The sequence below is a fragment of the Ischnura elegans genome, chromosome 8 (assembly GCF_921293095.1).
Source record: "Ischnura elegans chromosome 8, ioIscEleg1.1, whole genome shotgun sequence".
NCBI lineage: Eukaryota > Metazoa > Arthropoda > Insecta > Odonata > Coenagrionidae > Ischnura > Ischnura elegans.
Window position 1 is genome coordinate 9504732 of NC_060253.1, and position 18189 is coordinate 9522920.

The 18189-nt window shown below is 39.3% G+C and overlaps 1 protein-coding gene across 1 annotated transcript in view; it reads left to right on the forward strand.

Moving 5' to 3' along the window:
* The window catches only part of LOC124164022 (endochitinase-like), a 47527-nt gene that overhangs the window by 25390 nt on the left and 3948 nt on the right, over nucleotides 1-18189 (forward strand). Inside the window, exons 6-9 of the mRNA XM_046541171.1 lie at nucleotides 191-314; nucleotides 3584-3781; nucleotides 7384-7465; nucleotides 15767-15979. Coding sequence (XP_046397127.1) covers nucleotides 191-314; nucleotides 3584-3781; nucleotides 7384-7465; nucleotides 15767-15978 — 616 coding nt within the window. The 3' untranslated portion in view covers nucleotide 15979. The remainder of the gene's footprint in view (nucleotides 1-190; nucleotides 315-3583; nucleotides 3782-7383; nucleotides 7466-15766; nucleotides 15980-18189) is intronic.

The window sequence follows — 18189 nt, forward strand, 5'->3', positions numbered from 1 at the left end:
ATGGTCAACATTAGAACCCTGATCACTCGAATCTCGATATCTGGACACTCCGGGGAAAATTGAAAAGCCTGACACATTATTCCTCACATGTGTAACGAATTTTTGGGGGGGCTCGGGCCCCCTCAGGAGTCGGCGCCACTGGGCATAATGCATGTCCCTCGCATAACATTGATTTCTCATGTCCCTACAGACACGTCGATGCAGTGCACGCGATGACGTACGATTTAAGAGGGTCATGGGATGGGAAAACTTACTGCCACACGCCGCTCTTCAACACCTCCTGCGACTCGGCGGCATTTCAAGATTTGAATGTGGTAAGTGCAAATCGCTGAAAGAGGTTTGTTCATTTGAAATTCTCATCAAGCTGTCATTCGCGTCGAAATTTCTTTCTTTACCTAAGGTCAAGCGCATCTGTCTAGTATGATTACCACACGCTGTGAGTATGTTACCATGACGAAAGCGCTGAAAACAAAATTATATTCATTTCGAGTAAATTGGTATTTAGAAATTATCAATCCATAAACTGAAAACTTGTTCTCATTTTGGTTGACAGGTTCCATATTAAGTAAGCAAGCAAGTAGGCAAGCCTATGAAAAAGAATCTACAATAACTTATGATATAAATGATAAAAATTTAGTTGTTTATACCGCAACCCAAAATTTCGTAGCTTACAAAATTTCTGAAGTCACATTTTCAAAAAACAGTGATGTTCAGGAGGAGCAATTCTACGGGAATCAGTCAAGATTTGACCGCTGAAGGCTAGTCGCTAACTACAGTAATTTCTATCGGAAATAAGAATCAAAATTTCTTAAGATCCAAAAAATAGATTTACTCTAAATGATACGTTTTTGATCTCAATGCAATCGTCAGACTATGAAACACATGGCGAAGGAAATACATCAATATTGTGAAATATTATGATAACTATTTATTGTATGTCTGGCATAGCCACGCCTGGATTCATGTCTTACATGTTGATAGCGCGAGCAATATACCTACTCGCAAAGTGAATCAGGAGGATAAAAGTTATCCAGTATGATTTACCTCGTCATTAGTCAAAAATGAAATTAAACTAAAATTTGTTGAAATACATAAAAAATCGAAACTGAGTTTTAGCAAACGTTAGATAAATTTAAATTTCAACGCACTGAATGAGCTATCGAATTACGCCATCTTTATAGCAAGAATCACCTTCCGCTAGCTCTTCACTCGAAATATTACGTACGCATGATTGGAAACGTCCAAACTGGGGCCGTATTCTGTATTTCGTCGGTACCGCACCGGTCGGTTTCCCTTTCAAGCCCACCGACTGGACATCATTCCGTACCGACAACGGTTTCCTTACCGAAGACGGCACTATCAGCGATTATGTAAGGTCGTCGGTTTCAAACCAGTCGGTACGGTTCCCCTTCCTTCCCAAACAGGGAAAATCCGAACATATCCGAAGTTAGAAGTCACCTAACGAGTTACCACCAATGAAAGAAGGGTAAAAACAAGTGAAGACTCATTGACACAGTTTGTTGTCGTCGTTTTAATTCTTTTTATTTGCGGAAATTACGACTTATTGTTAGATTAAGATAATCGATATTGGATAAGTTGTTAACCATGCTTATATAATGTGTGGTAGCAATGCCGTCCTACAGAATCGTAGGAAGTAATATTACAACATCACAATATAGTTTGTATGCGATGGAGATTAATGTTGCTGGAATGAATTATTGAAACTATCCTTGAGATCGTAGTTTCTTTTATTATACATTGGTTCCGTATATTGCTATTTATTCATGATTTGGTAATATAGTTGTCATTAAGTAAGTTCCGTCTAAATGTTATCAACGGAAGGTTATGCCATTGGCACCGTAGCAGACGAAAATCACATACCACGGAACGTGAACGTAGGATTCAAAAGCAATTGTAAATGTAATATTAGAGGAACAAGTTAGGAAATTGTTATAAAAATATGGAGCTGGGTGTAATTATAAGAAGTATAATGACGGGGAAGTAAAGAAATTGTGATTGGGTGAAATATTTATGTTTAAGTTGCGCATTCCAACTGAGAGAAAATGATAATATTGCGGCAAACCTCATACTTAATATTAAAAAATATCTTCTTTTATCGTCAAGGGAATCAATGGCTGACGATAAAATGAAATATAGTTGCTTGTTACAAATGAAAAAAACTGATACCGTAGTGGCAAATTTCATACTGAAGTAAAAAAATCTTATTTCTATGCCGAGAGAAACGCCAATTGATGATTGAGTGAAATAATAGTCGCCTATTCAGAGTGAGATAAAGTGATAAAATTGCGGCAAAACTCATATTTAATCAAAAATATATTTTTTATGTCAAAGGAGCAAATAAATGATGATAGAGAGAAATAAATCCTATTACAAGCGAGTGAAAGTGGTAACATAAATGAGAGAAAGTCATTATATGTTTAACCTCAAACCTCATGTTTATTAACCAATATCTTATATTTCTGTAATGGTAATCAATATAGATGATGACACAGTGAATTAGAGAGGCGTATTCGAAGGGGCAGAAAAAGACAACATTGCAGCAAACCTCATTATTTACTCGGTGATGAGGTAAAAACAAAATAAAACGTAAAATGCGCACCGGGGTGGGTTCATGAAACCCACTAGTCGGTGGCCGTACCGACACCTTTTTGGTGTCGGTACGGCTACCGACGATCTCCCGTCCTCACGTCGCGTCGGTGCCGCACCGATCGGGTTCGTACAGAATCGCACCACATCGGTTTGGAGTTACAGAATAAGGCCCCTGATTTGATGTTAAACCTTTTTATTTAATTTTAAGTATTAAAAATATCTTAACTTTGGTTATAAATCCGGCAAATACTTTATCCTTTTATTTATGAAATCTTGATGCGATAATTTAACTTTTTAAAACGATTACCACTCGTAAAATAATCGTAAAAATCTTGGTAGCGATTACATGTAGAATTTTTTAATCTGAATAGCATTGTCACGAGAACAATTCGTTAGTGACTATTTATTTCTTCCTTTAGTCGATACACTACATAATTAAATTCTTTCCATTCATATATGTCTATGAAGCCCAAAATGTAAGAATTGAAATTTTGATTATCTTAGAGAGAAAAAAGTTTATGTACAATAACTGAAAGCGATATAATGAGTACCATTTTTTCCACGATATGCCAAATATTTCATGATCCGGATATGGTTGAATTAATTATAAAGGCCGTTTTACACGGGGCACGTACTTGCGCAATCCTACGCATGTACGAAGGCGCAGTCAAAATTCCGTCGTGTAAAGCGGTGAATTGCCAGAACACATGCGAGAATGCGTGGACGTGAGATGGCAAAATAACCCCTCCTCTAATTCCGTTCATGCATTCGCACAGTTCCACGCCATTTTAGAAATTAATGTAGTTCTAACCAGCGCAATTCCGTGCCCCGTGTAAAACGGCCTTAATGCCTGCGATCCTCTCTCGTTCCTTCTCTTCAAAATACTCATTTCTCCGAAATACCTACCATTACGTAATATATCGAGCACAGCGCCCTCACTCATTGTTGCTTGATAATTTTCTTGACGTTTCAGAAAGCAGGAATGGAACTATGGCTAAGCAATGGCTGCCCTGCATCCAAACTCTCGATGGGAATTGGATTTTACGGTCGCACCTTTAGCGTTCTAGCGGACACGACAAACCCAGAGCCATGCACGGCCGTCAACACGGCAGTGGGCGCCGGGGAGCCAGGAGAATACACGCGAGAAGGAGGAGTGCTCGCTTACTATGAGGTAAACAGTGGCTAACTTCTCTGGATAGGTGAGCGAGGAGCACTACATTTGCTAGATCAAAATAAAATAAATCCCTTTTCTGACCGCAGGGGAGGTGAATTTGACCCTTGAGGGACATAAAACCGTCAAAGTGAATCCCGAATGATAATTTCCATCTTCAGTGATATCTTCTTACATGAAAAAATATGGTCAATATAGTCGGCGATGGCATAAAAGCGCATAAACTCATTATATTGACTACCCTTGATAACATCAGACATGGTTTACACGTTTTTGACTGAAAAACATCTCTATTTCGCGTGATTAACCGCATGCATAGCGTAAAAGGAGACTGTGTGTCGCGGGTGGCCTACCCATAAAACTACTTTCGAGGACTCGATAAAAGGTAATTTGCTCGATAATTAGAAGGAATAGAGCTGTCGTGTTTCGTCTGCAATATCAAGGAAAGACCAATGTTATACACCATTGGAAAAATATTTGTGCTCGCTAAAACAAAATTTAAATTATTTACATTTTTAACGTTTTTTGTTAAAAATTTCGAAATTTCAACACAAAATGGCGAACAGAAGATATTAACCGATTTTGAAAAAAAATTATATCTGTAATACCCACCCGGGTACTCAACTTTTGCCGGGTATTACGATTCGCTCCTTAAAAAAAGTGGCAAAAAGAGGAACCCTAGTAAACACCTGCTGCCCATTCATCCACCACTTACTCCAATCAAGTGCCACTTTAAGAAGGCGCATCACCAGTCTCCCTCTCACCCTCTCGACCAGTGGCGCTAAGCGGAGGGGAGAGGTTGTATTCGGGGGGTTCGAACCCCGGAAATATAAAAAAAACACAATTAATTTTCTTCATCATAAAAGAAAACAAAACATTGAAATATCATGAATTTACAAAAGATATCTTTGAAAAATGAATTTTTTTCGATTGTGAGAAGTGTTAAAATTAGTAAAAGAAAACCCTCTTCTTAGCACCCTGTTTTTCAAAAATGTTCCCCGGACCCCCCCTGGTTTTTTAGCCCCTCCCCCTGAAAGAAATTCCTGGCTACGCCACTGCTCTCAACCAGTCTCATAGGGTAGTTTCCTTCATCAAAGAAAACGAAATGCATTGATTGCGATTCCTTACCTACCATTAGTGTAATTATAATATACAAATTATTTGGTTTTAGAAATCCCAGTTTAGACGAATGGCAACGGTCAATTTTAACCCCATTTGAAAAAGGTCAGATTGGCGCCCATGCGATGCCACTCCACGTGACGTCACAGGACCTAGTTTCTATACGAGTAGATAGGCGTTTTACATCGTCTGAGATAACAAATGCATGCATGAAGCACAGAGCTCAGGGAAACATCTCTTAATAATCACACATTAAAAATACCTAAGTTCGGATTGTTTCCTTCGTTTGATAGGGGAATAATAATCATATTTTAAGCCAAGCGCTACCTGCTAGCAGAGTACTCAGCTACCTGCTGGCAGCCTGCATCGTATCAGCGCTCAAAGCCTCGCCCCAAGGTCACCTCACAGTACGACAGCTGGAACCAGAAATACGTCACACGGAGTTTTCCCAGCATTCATATTTAGCCCTCGCGTTTTCGCGCGCTTGAAATTTTTCACTTTTCATTTAATCGCGAAAAATAGATATCGTCATTCGAAAATCTAAGAGCGTGAATGCGTACTCCAGGAGTAATAATCTTTCGATTTAGGCAATAAAAAATAATAGGAAACCACCCTATTGTGTCATCTTTGTAACGAATTGCTCGTTCCAAACTCACGCTAGCATCCTTGTATTTGGAATATAGTACTCAACATTTGCATATAATTATTGTACTTGAGATACTGGCTAATACAGACTTCAGTCTACGTTATGACGCCACGAAAATGCCAATGTAGTCGCATGAGTATTATAGCACAAGTATAACGTCACCACAAAGGCAAAATGGAACGGTTGAGACAAGAGTGATGCGCTTTGATTTTGCACGAATTTATTGGAAGATAGGCGTTTAAATAGGTAGCCACCGAAGAAAAGAAATCATTCAGCTGCTTATCCTAGAATCTCTTACACCTGGCCATATTATTATCTATCAGATAGACTAATTAAATGTCCCATTTACGCACATCCCATCCATATGGAGGTACAGCCACGAAATTTTCAAAGTGTATTTCTTGACAAGAATTAAGGCGGAATAAGTATGGTTTTTTTAGTTAACAATATTTGTGGTGTTTATCACCCCATTAATGTCAATTTTCTCTATCTCACAAGAATAGCATGGAAATTGCCACTCAGAAATTTTACTGTTTAAAATATCACCCTCGAAAAACTAAGTAAAAATTTATGTCAATGAGCGATAAAAAGACTGCTGTACTTAAACATTTTACTTATTTTGGTTAACAGGCTTCGTTTTCTTCCGATAATTGTACTTTCAAATCCAAATGCATCCGTTTCTCCTCAATCTCAACAACATAAATGGCCCGTAACAATTAGGTGTAAACATGCAATCATAAAAAAATACAAAAGCGAAACTGCTTCACCTAAACCTACTCTAAACTTTAAATTACAGATTTAATAATGGTAAAGCCATATTTTAGTTTTCATCTAATGGTGTAATTAAACGGTACCTTTCGTTATTTGAAAAATAAACTGTGAAAATATCTTTCCATAAGTATCCACCACAGCCATGCGATAGTAATAATTTGCTCGGGGTTTTGAGGCGTGTTGCACGCTATGACCATGCCTCCAACAATATTGACATGTTGTTAAAATGAGACATTGCAATGTTTCCACTTAGTTTTGTTCTTACACAACGCGTTTGGTCGTTACAAACAACATTATCAAGTGTGAAAAAGTCTTAAAGAGTTTCACCTTATATCCCTTATATACAGTGGAACTTGGTTATAACGGCATCGGCTGTGACGTCAACTCGGGTTCAACGTCACATTTTATGCAGACCAGCCAAAATTGAACATTTTATGTTGTACGAAAACCCGTTTATATCGTCGACAAATATTGCGACGCTCGGGTATAGCGTCAAAAATTTTGCAGTTCTTAGGTTGCAAAAGTGCTTCACTGCTGCACTGCTTCAACACTCGCTCCAAGGCATTAGTTGCACAACGGAGAGAATTTATATTTCTGAAAGGACCGTTCAAATGAAGATCACAGATTTTTTTCGACAGTAAAGTAAGGTTTTTATTAGGCTATAAAATATATAATTGTAAATATCACCTATGATACGCTTCTTAATACGGCGATCAGTGGCGGATTTTTGGGTAGGGCTATAAACCCAATGCGGTCGAAACCAACACTAGATGAAATCGAAATCTTTGGAGGTTGCCACTTTATTAATGTTACAATCCAGTGGCAGATCCAGAGAGGAGATGGTGAGAGCTAATAGGCCCCCTTGGGTATCCAATTTACACTACATAGAATGGTAATTTTGTTCGGACCCCCACAACTGCACGGATATTACTTTGCCCCCTCTCCCCCTTCCCTCTATCCTGAATCCACCACTGCCATAGGTTATCATTAATTGCATGTCCAACAACATGCCCTTTAATAGAGTTTTTAAAGCCTCAAATGATGTTGCTACAATATCTTTCCACAGATCTGCGCAAGGGTGCAAAACAAAACATCACCGTGGCCAAAGAAAGAGATCCAAGGAGCAAAATGCTCATACGCCTACCAAGGTGAGTTCTGTCTCCCTCCCTCCCTCTCTCTCTTATATTTACACCAAAAAAAAATACGGCTCAGATCCATGGTGCCTCTTACAGGGTCCGTTCAATAAGCATCGGGACGGGTTCGCTGTAGCCTCAACAATGCGGTGGATGGGGGTCTGTCTTGCCGGCTTGATAGAGGGGTCTCCCACCACTCAGGCGCACTTTAGTTCAGTCGCCTCCGGGCATGTGTTGAGACACCAGGTTGATTGCTGTGACGTGTGATTGTTTGTGGTGTCGTAATTCCAGCATGGAGCGCACAGTCGAGCAACACTAGTTTTTCGTTAAACTCAGGAAATCCGCGTCTGAGACCCTTAAACTCATAAAACATGATTATGGGGATGATGCCTTAAGCCGCACAAGAATTTTTGAGAGGCACAAAATGTTTAACCCTTAACCAGTGAAGTGCAATTCTTGCTACACTACCAGTGACGTGCGATCTGGGAGACCGCAAAAAAACAAAAATTCGTAAAACGTTGCAAAGTCATTTTTATTGCTTAGTTTAATGTTTCATTGACTTCTCAACTATTATAAAACTTATATTTAATATTATGCATTCCCAATACGAACCAACTTTTTCAGTAAAAATTGTTATTTGAAAGAGGATCAAAAAACTGATAAAAAACACTTGAGTTGTTATTATTATCGTACTTTTCGTAATTAAATACTAAATTATACACGTCATGAAAGTAAAAATGCTTCCTTACAAATTATTAATTATTGTTATTATTATTATTGAAAAATCACTAGGAATTGTTTTTAACAGCTGTTTGAATTATTTCCACCACCATCACGTGTATCGATTTTTTCAATTAAATGCCGTGAAATCTCACAGACCGTTACTCAAATTCATTTTCAAATTTTCGGAAATAAATAATAAGAACGTTAAATTTTAAGAGTGCTATGTCCTTATTATACAAAATTATGACGCTCACGTGGATTATAGATATTTTGAAAATATTCATAATTTTAGATACGCAACGGTCTCTCAGAGCGCACGTCACCGGTTAAGGGTTAAGGAAGGCCGAGAGCCAGCGGCGTAGCCAGGAATTTCGTTCGGGGGGGGGGGATGGCAGTGGTGGATTCAGGATAGGGGAAGGGGGAGAGGGGGCAAAAATATTTTGTAAATTCATGATTTTTCAATATTTTGTTACCTATTATGGAGAAAAATAATTGTGTTTTTATATTTCGGGGGGCGGGGGTCCGGACCCCCCCCCACCCCTCATGGCTACGCCACTGCCGGGAGCTTGACGAAGACGAGCACCTCGTCGGACGCCAGACGACCGCTCGAACCGATGGACAAAGTGAAAAACGTTTTTGACTCTGACAGGCGTTTAACCATCGCCCTTATCAGTGAGGAGACCGGCCTTTCATTCGGAACCGTCCGCACCATTGTGACAGAGGATCTTGCGATGAGGAAAGTGCACGAAGCTGGTGCGACATCGCGTAAAGCACGTGCGATCAGCTAGCAAAATTCGGCGTGGTAACGTTGCCTCATCCCCCCTCCCCCCTACAGCCCCGACCTGGGTCCACCTGAATTTTTCTTGCTTCCACGAATAAAAAGGGAGCTGAAAGGATATCGGTTCGACTCCATCGAGGCGGTTCAAGCGGCGACGACAAAGGCTCTGAGCAGTACTCCGAAAGCCGACTTCCAGGGGGATTTTGACGAGTGGCAGACGCGTCGAACTAACAATAAGTGTATCGATACTGGAGGGATGTATTATGAAGGCTATTAATTAAATATTATGATAACTTCAATAAATTTTTGTTTGTGGAACCATTCCCGATACTTACTGAACAGACCCTGTACATGTAAATGTTTGTCGGGGGAGGTTCACTGAGCAATTTCTCTCATCATTCATTTACCTGTGGCCATTGATCTAAAATAGATGTTTCGCCGCAGTACAAAAAAATAAACTCACAATTAAGGCCTATGAAAGTCCATGGTCATTGCTCAGAAACTGACAAGTCGAAAACTGGATCGGTGAGTTAAAACTCTGCCCATTCATGCTTAATCATGTCCTTTCATAGATTTTTCAGCGCATGGCCTAGAGGTTATTCTATTCTCTCCACAAAAAGAGACCCAACAGAGCAGTGGCGCAGCGAGGGAGAGTTTTGGGGGATAAGCCCCCCCCCCCCGCCAGGGCTCAGAAAATTTTTAAGTTTAATCCATTTTACTTAATTGGATTGATTGATATTACGAATAGAATAGTGTAAGGATGAATGAAATATCCCTCATAAAGCCGTAAAACTCCCGTAATTTTGAGCCATTTATCTTTAAAATTACGCAATTTATTAATCTCGCTTTTACCGATTATCCTGGTGGGTATACTATACCCCCACGCACACACACCAGTATTAGTTGCACCTAAACACCCCTTAATTCCTAGCTGCGCCCCTGCACCGGAGTGCACTCCGCTCTCTCATGCAAGACAATGAATTGAATGCAATGGATATGGCATCCAGGTTCTCTTCCCAACGGCCCACTGCACCATGGTGAACAATAGGGAGTGATGTTCTTAAGTTGCTATTTAACCGCTCGCCATGAAATGGTTGTGGATAATATGGACTCGTGGTGACGCGTTTTTTGCCCCAACCGAAACGAACATCTCAATACCTCCACTGCATACACGATCAACAATCGCCCACCGAATCAAATGCGCTCATCTAGATAGCCCTAATAGTACTAGATGAGCGGATTTGATTCGGTGGGCGATTGTTGAGCGTTTACGCTGTGGATGTATCGATCTTTTACCTCCCTCGATGTGAAAGTCGGGGCATTGTTTCGAGAAAACCTGCTGTTGCGTAAACACGAGTGTTGAGTATTTTCACCACACACATTGGCAGCCCTCATGTTGCGCTTGGGAACAATAAAAAAGAATTTCGTAAAAGCGTCAATGACCGCAAGGATCGGAGTATTCTTTTGATCGCGTACGCGTAAATGGATCCATATAATCCATCAAATACTTTTCCGCCTCGGCTCGGTAGCAACCTAAAACGAATGGAGCCCGATCGTAGTGTTTTGTGCTGGTTTCGCGCATTGACAGCCAATGCAAGACCTTAATCGCATTAGAATGTCCCTATGTACAGTCACTTTCAAAAGTCGGTCCCCATACCTGGCGCAGCCGTCTCCGTTATTCTCCGAAGTCGACCTTCGCGTATTGCTTACACGTTCCTTGTCCACTGGGGATCGATTCGACTTGATCAGGTTGTACAAATGGTGCAACTTGACTACTTTAACCGTCGTCAAGAGCCCCACGCACGATTTCAGAGGTAGGAAGGCCGCGTGAACCTCCCCCCCCCCCCACACAGCCAAACAATTCCACCACCGAAGAAAGCGGAGAAGAATATATGGGTTTTTCCGGCAAGTAACCCATCGCACGAGGAAGAGAGGAGACATCTATGTAGTTTGGTAAACTTATACAAAACATATTGTGCAAATAAATTTTCGGAGCATTTCGAGCATGTTACTCCAATATTTTTTCTTCACATCGCCTGGTGAAAAATACGTAAATATATACGCCTATGTAAATATTGTCATTTGCGTCACGGTTACCATCCGTCATCGCGTTCATTCATGCCGGCGCTTAAAGATTTTCAGATATTTTTTCAATGTTTACAAGTTAAATAGCACCCAAGTAGTAGGTTATTCGGACTACAAGTAGTGCCTACATTTTAAATAACGCAACTTATTCCCATACTGTGAATAGAAAATCAGAAGAAGTTTTTAAATTTTTACCGGTCAAAACTACCGGTACGGCAATTTTTTATGGGAGAAGATAATTTTGCATTATTTTTTCGAATAAGCAATTGGATTGTCTTTAAATTTTATTGAATTGCTTTTAAGATAAATATAAATTTTCACTAAAAGAAGCAGCGAGATGTTTATTGGCATCAAGTGAAATGGCAGGCTGTTAGACCATAATGCGTCGTAGGAAGTGTTGTCCTTTTGTTTATGGGAAATACTCTTACATTAATATTGTTCAATTTTTTAAGAAAAACAGTACAAGCAATATGTGCGTGGAGTTATGATGGTGAGTCAACCAGTTATAGTGGTCATAGAAAAACATCATTTACCTGCCCTTTTGAATTGAACATTTTACGAATCACCCTGCCTGCGCCCCTCCCAACTTGAACTTACCCCTTTAATTAAAAGTGACGCCCATTCGCATTAGGCCCTTTCATTCTAACCATATCCTTACTTTCATCCTTCCCCTCCCCCCTTACCAAAAATCTCTCGACCATGGATAACACTTCTTCTTTTTTTCCTCTCCATCCTTCTCACCTTTTCCTTTCTTTTTTATACTCACATCTCGGATGCCTTCATTCTTTTCTTGTCCCTCTTTTGTCGTCGCCTAAGTTTCCACACCGTCAAACGCTACATCCCAAGCAGTATATTTGGCAGCTCATAAGTTTTATTTGTATTAATAATGCAGAAATAGTCATTAGGTACCCAACACGGTATATTTTTATCGAATGAATATTATGCATGCGTAGTTTAGTGTCAGTAGGAATATGATCAGTATTTGTTCGTACGTAAGACTGACTCAAGGTATTCATTACATGAGTGTAAGTTCTATTTATGATGTAAAACCACTTATACATAATAATGTGAAGGATATTGCCCTGCATGATATCAGCAGGCGCCAATTACGACTGGTTTTAGCAGAAAAAAAAGAAACGAAAAAGGGGGGAAGACTTAGGTTAACCTCTCAATGAAGGGGCAAAGATAAAACATATAGTATTAATGTGCCTTAAAATGGTAATAAATAGGCACACAAGTCATGTAATTAATGCTTCCGTTGGTATTTTCATTATAGAAAATATATTTATGGTAACTATTAAGACATTCGAACTTTCGATGAAATTAAAGATGTCGGTTAATTACTTCCTGATACCTCGAATATATAAAGCATTATTTAAATATTTGTTCATATGGGATATGTTAGTAACGACTGGAATAAATATGATACAGAATTAAACATTACAATTTAGCGCACATTAATATTTTTGATTTCTCGCGTGATGAGACACGTAGAAAACTGTAGTATAAACCATGGTAAACATATGTATCCTAAGAAAATGGTTAGGAATAATGAATGCGCCAAACAGTGTGTTTGAAATACTTAAACATAGAGCAATATATATTGATGGTGTTGGTAATAATGTGTTAAAGGTATAATCTAGAAGGTTATTTTGTAGGAAACTTTTTGAATTCTCTTTCAGACGTAAATTCCAATTTTCGTTTCTTCCTCATATGTGCGTTGCGACGCAGATACGTCTCGTTATTTTTTAGTGCAAGCCAGACTACTCGGAATATCCATCTCAGAATACTATCAGGGTGGGAATCCCATGACTGAGAACATATGCTTCGCCTTGTGTTGTGGCACTGGGAGTCGGGGAAGACGCGAAGAATTTAGGAATAGTGAAGAATGCCTCGGGAAGACTTGCGCGGACGGTGAGAGTAAGTCAAACTGGCCCGTTCAAGACACAGAAGGCATAGCCAATACCCGAAGTTCGACCTCCGAGAAAAACGTAGTTGCTCGCGCTGGCCGTGGGGACCTACTTTTGAAAGTGACTGTACATCCGGTTAACGTATCACAGCGATTAAATTCAATGTAAATATCACTTGACGCTCTGTTTTATTCTCAATCCTATTTTTACATCCATTTCAAGATGGCTCTCTCCTTAACAATTCATTATTTATCTGTTATCACCATAGCATCGTCTCAAACAAAGAAATAAAAGAAATCAAAATAAAAACAAACATGCTCACAAATAAACAAAACAAACAACAAATGAACTTAAAAACAGAATATAAACTAAACATACACTAAAGTGATATTGGTCATAAAGACACATGCATCAAGGTCTCGAGATAATGTTTCCCTCGCTTCACGATATCCTAAGCGACCGCCGATCAACGAGTCACGGAAATAAGCCATACTCCCTACACGATTCCCGTGGGGATTAATCCAATTAGTTTGTGAAAAAAAACCCATCGGCCTGAAAGTACCTGGAGTAATCTTCCGAAATGAACGACCCTAACGCACTTGAATCTAAAAGAGCAGTGGAAACTAACCCATCGATAGAAATGTTTTTTTTTTCGGTGATAGGTTATATTTAATTTCTGATGGCCGGTTGCGAAACCTTCCGCGATAGCCTCGGGGCTTCTTAAATCCATATGGACCAATCGTTTCCCGTACTACTTCGTGCATCAGGGGCGCAGCTAGGAATTAAGGCTGGGGGGGGGGTGGTTAAGGTGCATCTAATACCGGGGTGTGTGGGGCTATGGAATACCCACCAGGATAAGCTTTATGTGCGATATTAATAAATTGCGGAATTTTAAGATAAATGGTTCAAAATAGTCAGTTTTATGGCTTTCTGATGGATATTTTATTAATCCTTATACTATTTCTTATACTATTCTATTAGTAATATCAATCCAATTAAGTAAAATGGATTAAACTTAAAAAAATGTCTGAGCTCTTGAGGGGGTTTATCCTCCAAAACTCCCCCTCGCTGCGCCACTGGTGTGTAGAATGTGGCTCTGCCGTGTGGTCTCCTCTTTGCCGGCCGTTACACGATGTTGTCGAGGCTGCCTATTCCTAGACAAACGTTCGGTGGGGAATAATCGTTGCGCCAACCGCCGAATTTCGATCCCCGAATTCAGAGCTAACCATTTCTTCCAAGGGCGGAAGGTCTATCAATTTTGTCAATCAATCTCACCATCTCCTACCCCCGATTGAAAAACAAATATAAATTACTCACAAGAAAAAACAACGGTGAGCGACCAGACTCAAGATATAAGGGAAGGTTGGGAGTTTGGTTACCTTTGCAGCGGAGGTGGCGGTTGTCTTGAGGTAGTTGCCGTGGGTCCGTCACTCAGGAGCAGCTCTTAAAGCGTCGAACACTCGACGAGACTAACACCAAAAACAAAACTGCCAAGTGCTCGCCGGAAAACACAGCTTTTTATGTTTTGGGCCCCATTTGCCCTCGTTGGCCCCTTTTGACCGCTACTGCGGCGGAGAATCACAACACCTGCTCTACCGGTAGACACCCTCAGAATGAGGGACCGCTCATATTCTATATTATTTCTACTGTATAGATACCTTTTTCTCAACTTATACGCAACCAAACTCTACAAATGAGGTACCAATATGCACAGAATTTATCAGAGAACATGCGACGGGATATCTTACTTCCTAAATATTGCTATTGTTTCCTAAAATTGGTTTTTTAAAATTAAAAATAAAGTTATCGATTAAAAAAAAATAATCGATTCCGGCAAGATTGTCATCATCACAAGAATACAGTTAACGCCGTCGGATCCCACCATGCCTTCTAATTTGACTCGCAGGCAATTTCCCATTAAGGTTTCCTATGCAATGACTATTAACAAGGCTCAGGGTCAGACTTTGCAAAGAGCTGGCTTATTCCTGCCTGACCCTGTATTCTCTCATGGCCAACTTTATGTAGCATTAAGGTTTCCTATGCAATGACTATTAACAAGGCTCAGGGTCAGACTTTGCAAAGAGCTGGCTTATTCCTGCCTGACCCTGTATTCTCTCATGGCCAACTTTATGTAGCATTAAGGTTTCCTATGCAATGACTATTAACAAGGCTCAGGGTCAGACTTTGCAAAGAGCTGGCTTATTCCTGCCTGACCCTGTATTCTCTCATGGCCAACTTTATGTAGCATTAAGGTTTCCTATGCAATGACTATTAACAAGGCTCAGGGTCAGACTTTGCAAAGAGCTGGCTTATTCCTGCCTGACCCTGTATTCTCTCATGGCCAACTTTATGTAGCATTCTGTAGGGTAAGATCCTTTCAAAATATTTTTGTAAACATTAAAGAAAACGCTAAACAAGTATTAACAGAGGATAGTGTAATTACTTCCAATGTTGTGTTTAAAGAGGTCCTCTGACCTCAATTTGTACATGAACATTCCATTTAAATTTGTACATAAGACCCGGCCTTTTTTTTCTACATTGTAAAATTAGAAACGCGCCTATCCCTCTGTGGACCTGCATTGAAAAGAGCGGGGGAAGCCCGCTGGGAGCGGGCGCATCCCGCTCGTACCCAACATTTTTTTTTCCTTTTTTTATTAATCTGTAATCGATAGTGAATAATGTTCCCTTATTACTATTTTCCTTGAAAATCCTAATTGATCTATTTAATCTTCACATTAATTTTAGTAACCTCTCCAAATATACCCATCTCTTGAGTTACCTAATTATTTCGATGTTTTACTTTACTTTCATACATTTCAGGAAATCAATGGGTCGGGTTCGATGATAAGGTTGATATTGAGGAGAAGATGAAACACATTCGTGAGAAAGGATACGCCGGAGCGTCGATCTGGACCATTGGCATGGATGACTTCCGCGGACTTTGCGGAGAAAAAAATCTCCTGCTCACCACAATCAACGAAGGTCTCAAGGGATACAGAGTGCCTCATCCCCCACACAGCACAGCTGCATAATGTGAGTCAGCGCTTCGCCGAAGTCTGGGCTAACCCTACCAAAAAAAACTTGGGGGTTTAGTATCCAAGTAAGAGAATATAATAAAATGGCATGAAATCGATTCAAGTTAATTCTCAATGTTGACTCAAATTAATGGTGACTAAGCTTTACAAAAAGCGTAAAAGTTTTTCTACTTCAATGAAGAGATTGATACGAATACCTAATAGGTTATTTGATTCCAGCATTTTTTTTTCAATGAAAACGTGAAAAATTCACTGTCTTCGGATCGAGTATTTTTTTGTAAAACATCTTGCGGTGTTTCGCTCGAAAAAATTTCAGATCTACATTTAAGTAAATGTTTACATCAAAATCCGAGAGAAATCGTTCGTTATATCGCCGAGAATTAACCCAGATTGTCGTATAAAAGATACCAGAAAAGCTTTGTAAATTAATTAACAAATCTCGTATCTCTTCACATGTCACTACGTACATATATATAATGTCTTCAGGCTTCATTTAGTGGAATATTGCTATATCCATGATAAAGACACAAATGGTAATTTCCACACTATTTAATTTAGCACTCAACGAACGACTATGGTTTCGACACTTTGTGTCATTTTGTTTTTCTATCGTTGAGTGTTAAATTAAATAGTGTAGAAATAACCATTTGTGTTTTTATCATGCACTACGTACATCTTGAAATTTTATATTCTTCGTAGGGAAACATTTCCTAACTTCCACAGATTTTACGCAAAAAGCAAAAGCCTAAATGCACTGAATTGTTGAGGCCTTTACTTTGTAGAATTCCATATTTAATGTTTGGAAGGAAATTTCTTAGCTTTTCTACAAAAACACACACTTTATTGCCGACTAGTTTCGGTTACACTGTACCATTTTCAATAGTCTTGAAAATGGTACAGTGTACCGAAACTAGTCGGCAATAAAGTGTGTGTTTTTGTAGAAAAGCTAAGAAATTTCCTTCCAAACTTCAAAAGCCTAAACACTTTTTTTCCCCATTTCTCGCTGCAGGTAGCAATGAAATAGCTATGCGAAAGCGATATGCAAATACGAGACGGCAATTTTGAAAATGTACGTTCATAGGGAAACAACGCAAGAATTTTTATGAAAATATGATCTATCTGATGACTTTTTGCGCAATTTGGCCGAATTTTAAACATGGAATTCGAAGGTATTACTTCGCTGGTAGATCATTGAAAACCGGAGACACTTCAACACTACTGCAGGGAAGGCACTACTGACTCTGATTTTTCACGTTGGAAATGTTGTCGATGTAAATAAACCATCTCCACGCAATACATATAACCACGAGAGAATAATAACGAGGAATAATGTTGGGGAGGTGTATTATTGCTATTATTACTGAAATATGACACTACAATCTTAAGCCAACTCCTTAAAATCAATCCTTACCATTTATTTCACATCTTATTTATCCTATGCTCAATTAGTTAACCTTAAAATCAAGTCAAACTAGGTAATGGCAATCAGCCTGATTTTCAGTTTCGCTCATGTGCAAATTCTCCAATTATCGTGTTCTCACAGTATATACATGGGCGTAGCCAGCGGGGGGCAGAAGGGGCAGCTCCCCCTACAAGGAATAGTAAATTTAGATCAAAACGAAATTTTTGAACAAATATTCTTTAAATCCTAGAAAAGTGATAGTAGTTTTAAACAAGTAATTGAAATAAAAACATTTATTCGAGGAAATACTTAAAAAAACGAATAAGGCGCGGTTATAATTTCCTTGAAATTTTGGTATCATAACTTTTGTGTGTTACAACTTGAACGACCGCGAACTGCCCCCCCCCCCCCCCCATAGTTTTGATCCTGGGTACGCCCTTGCCTCTATCGATGGTTAAGTTCTAACAACACCTATCTCAAAAATAGCAATTTTACAGGAGAGCAAAAAAAAGATTTATTTTTTCTAATTGTACACTCTTATTTGGGATTTGCCATTTTTGGCACCAGTATCCATACGATTCTGTCCCAATGGTGGGCACCTTAATCGGTAGAATACTATAATAAATAAAAACGGGTGTTATGTAAAGGCCATAGCATAGAGCTAAATGGCCAAAATCGCATATTTTTAATCGCATTTTTTCGCGATGTTCCACCACCTAAAAGTTATTTTTTCAATACGGCAGCCGAAAAATATTAAAAAAACACCTCCAGAAAAGGTTTTTTCTTTTTGGCCCTCTCAAACATAT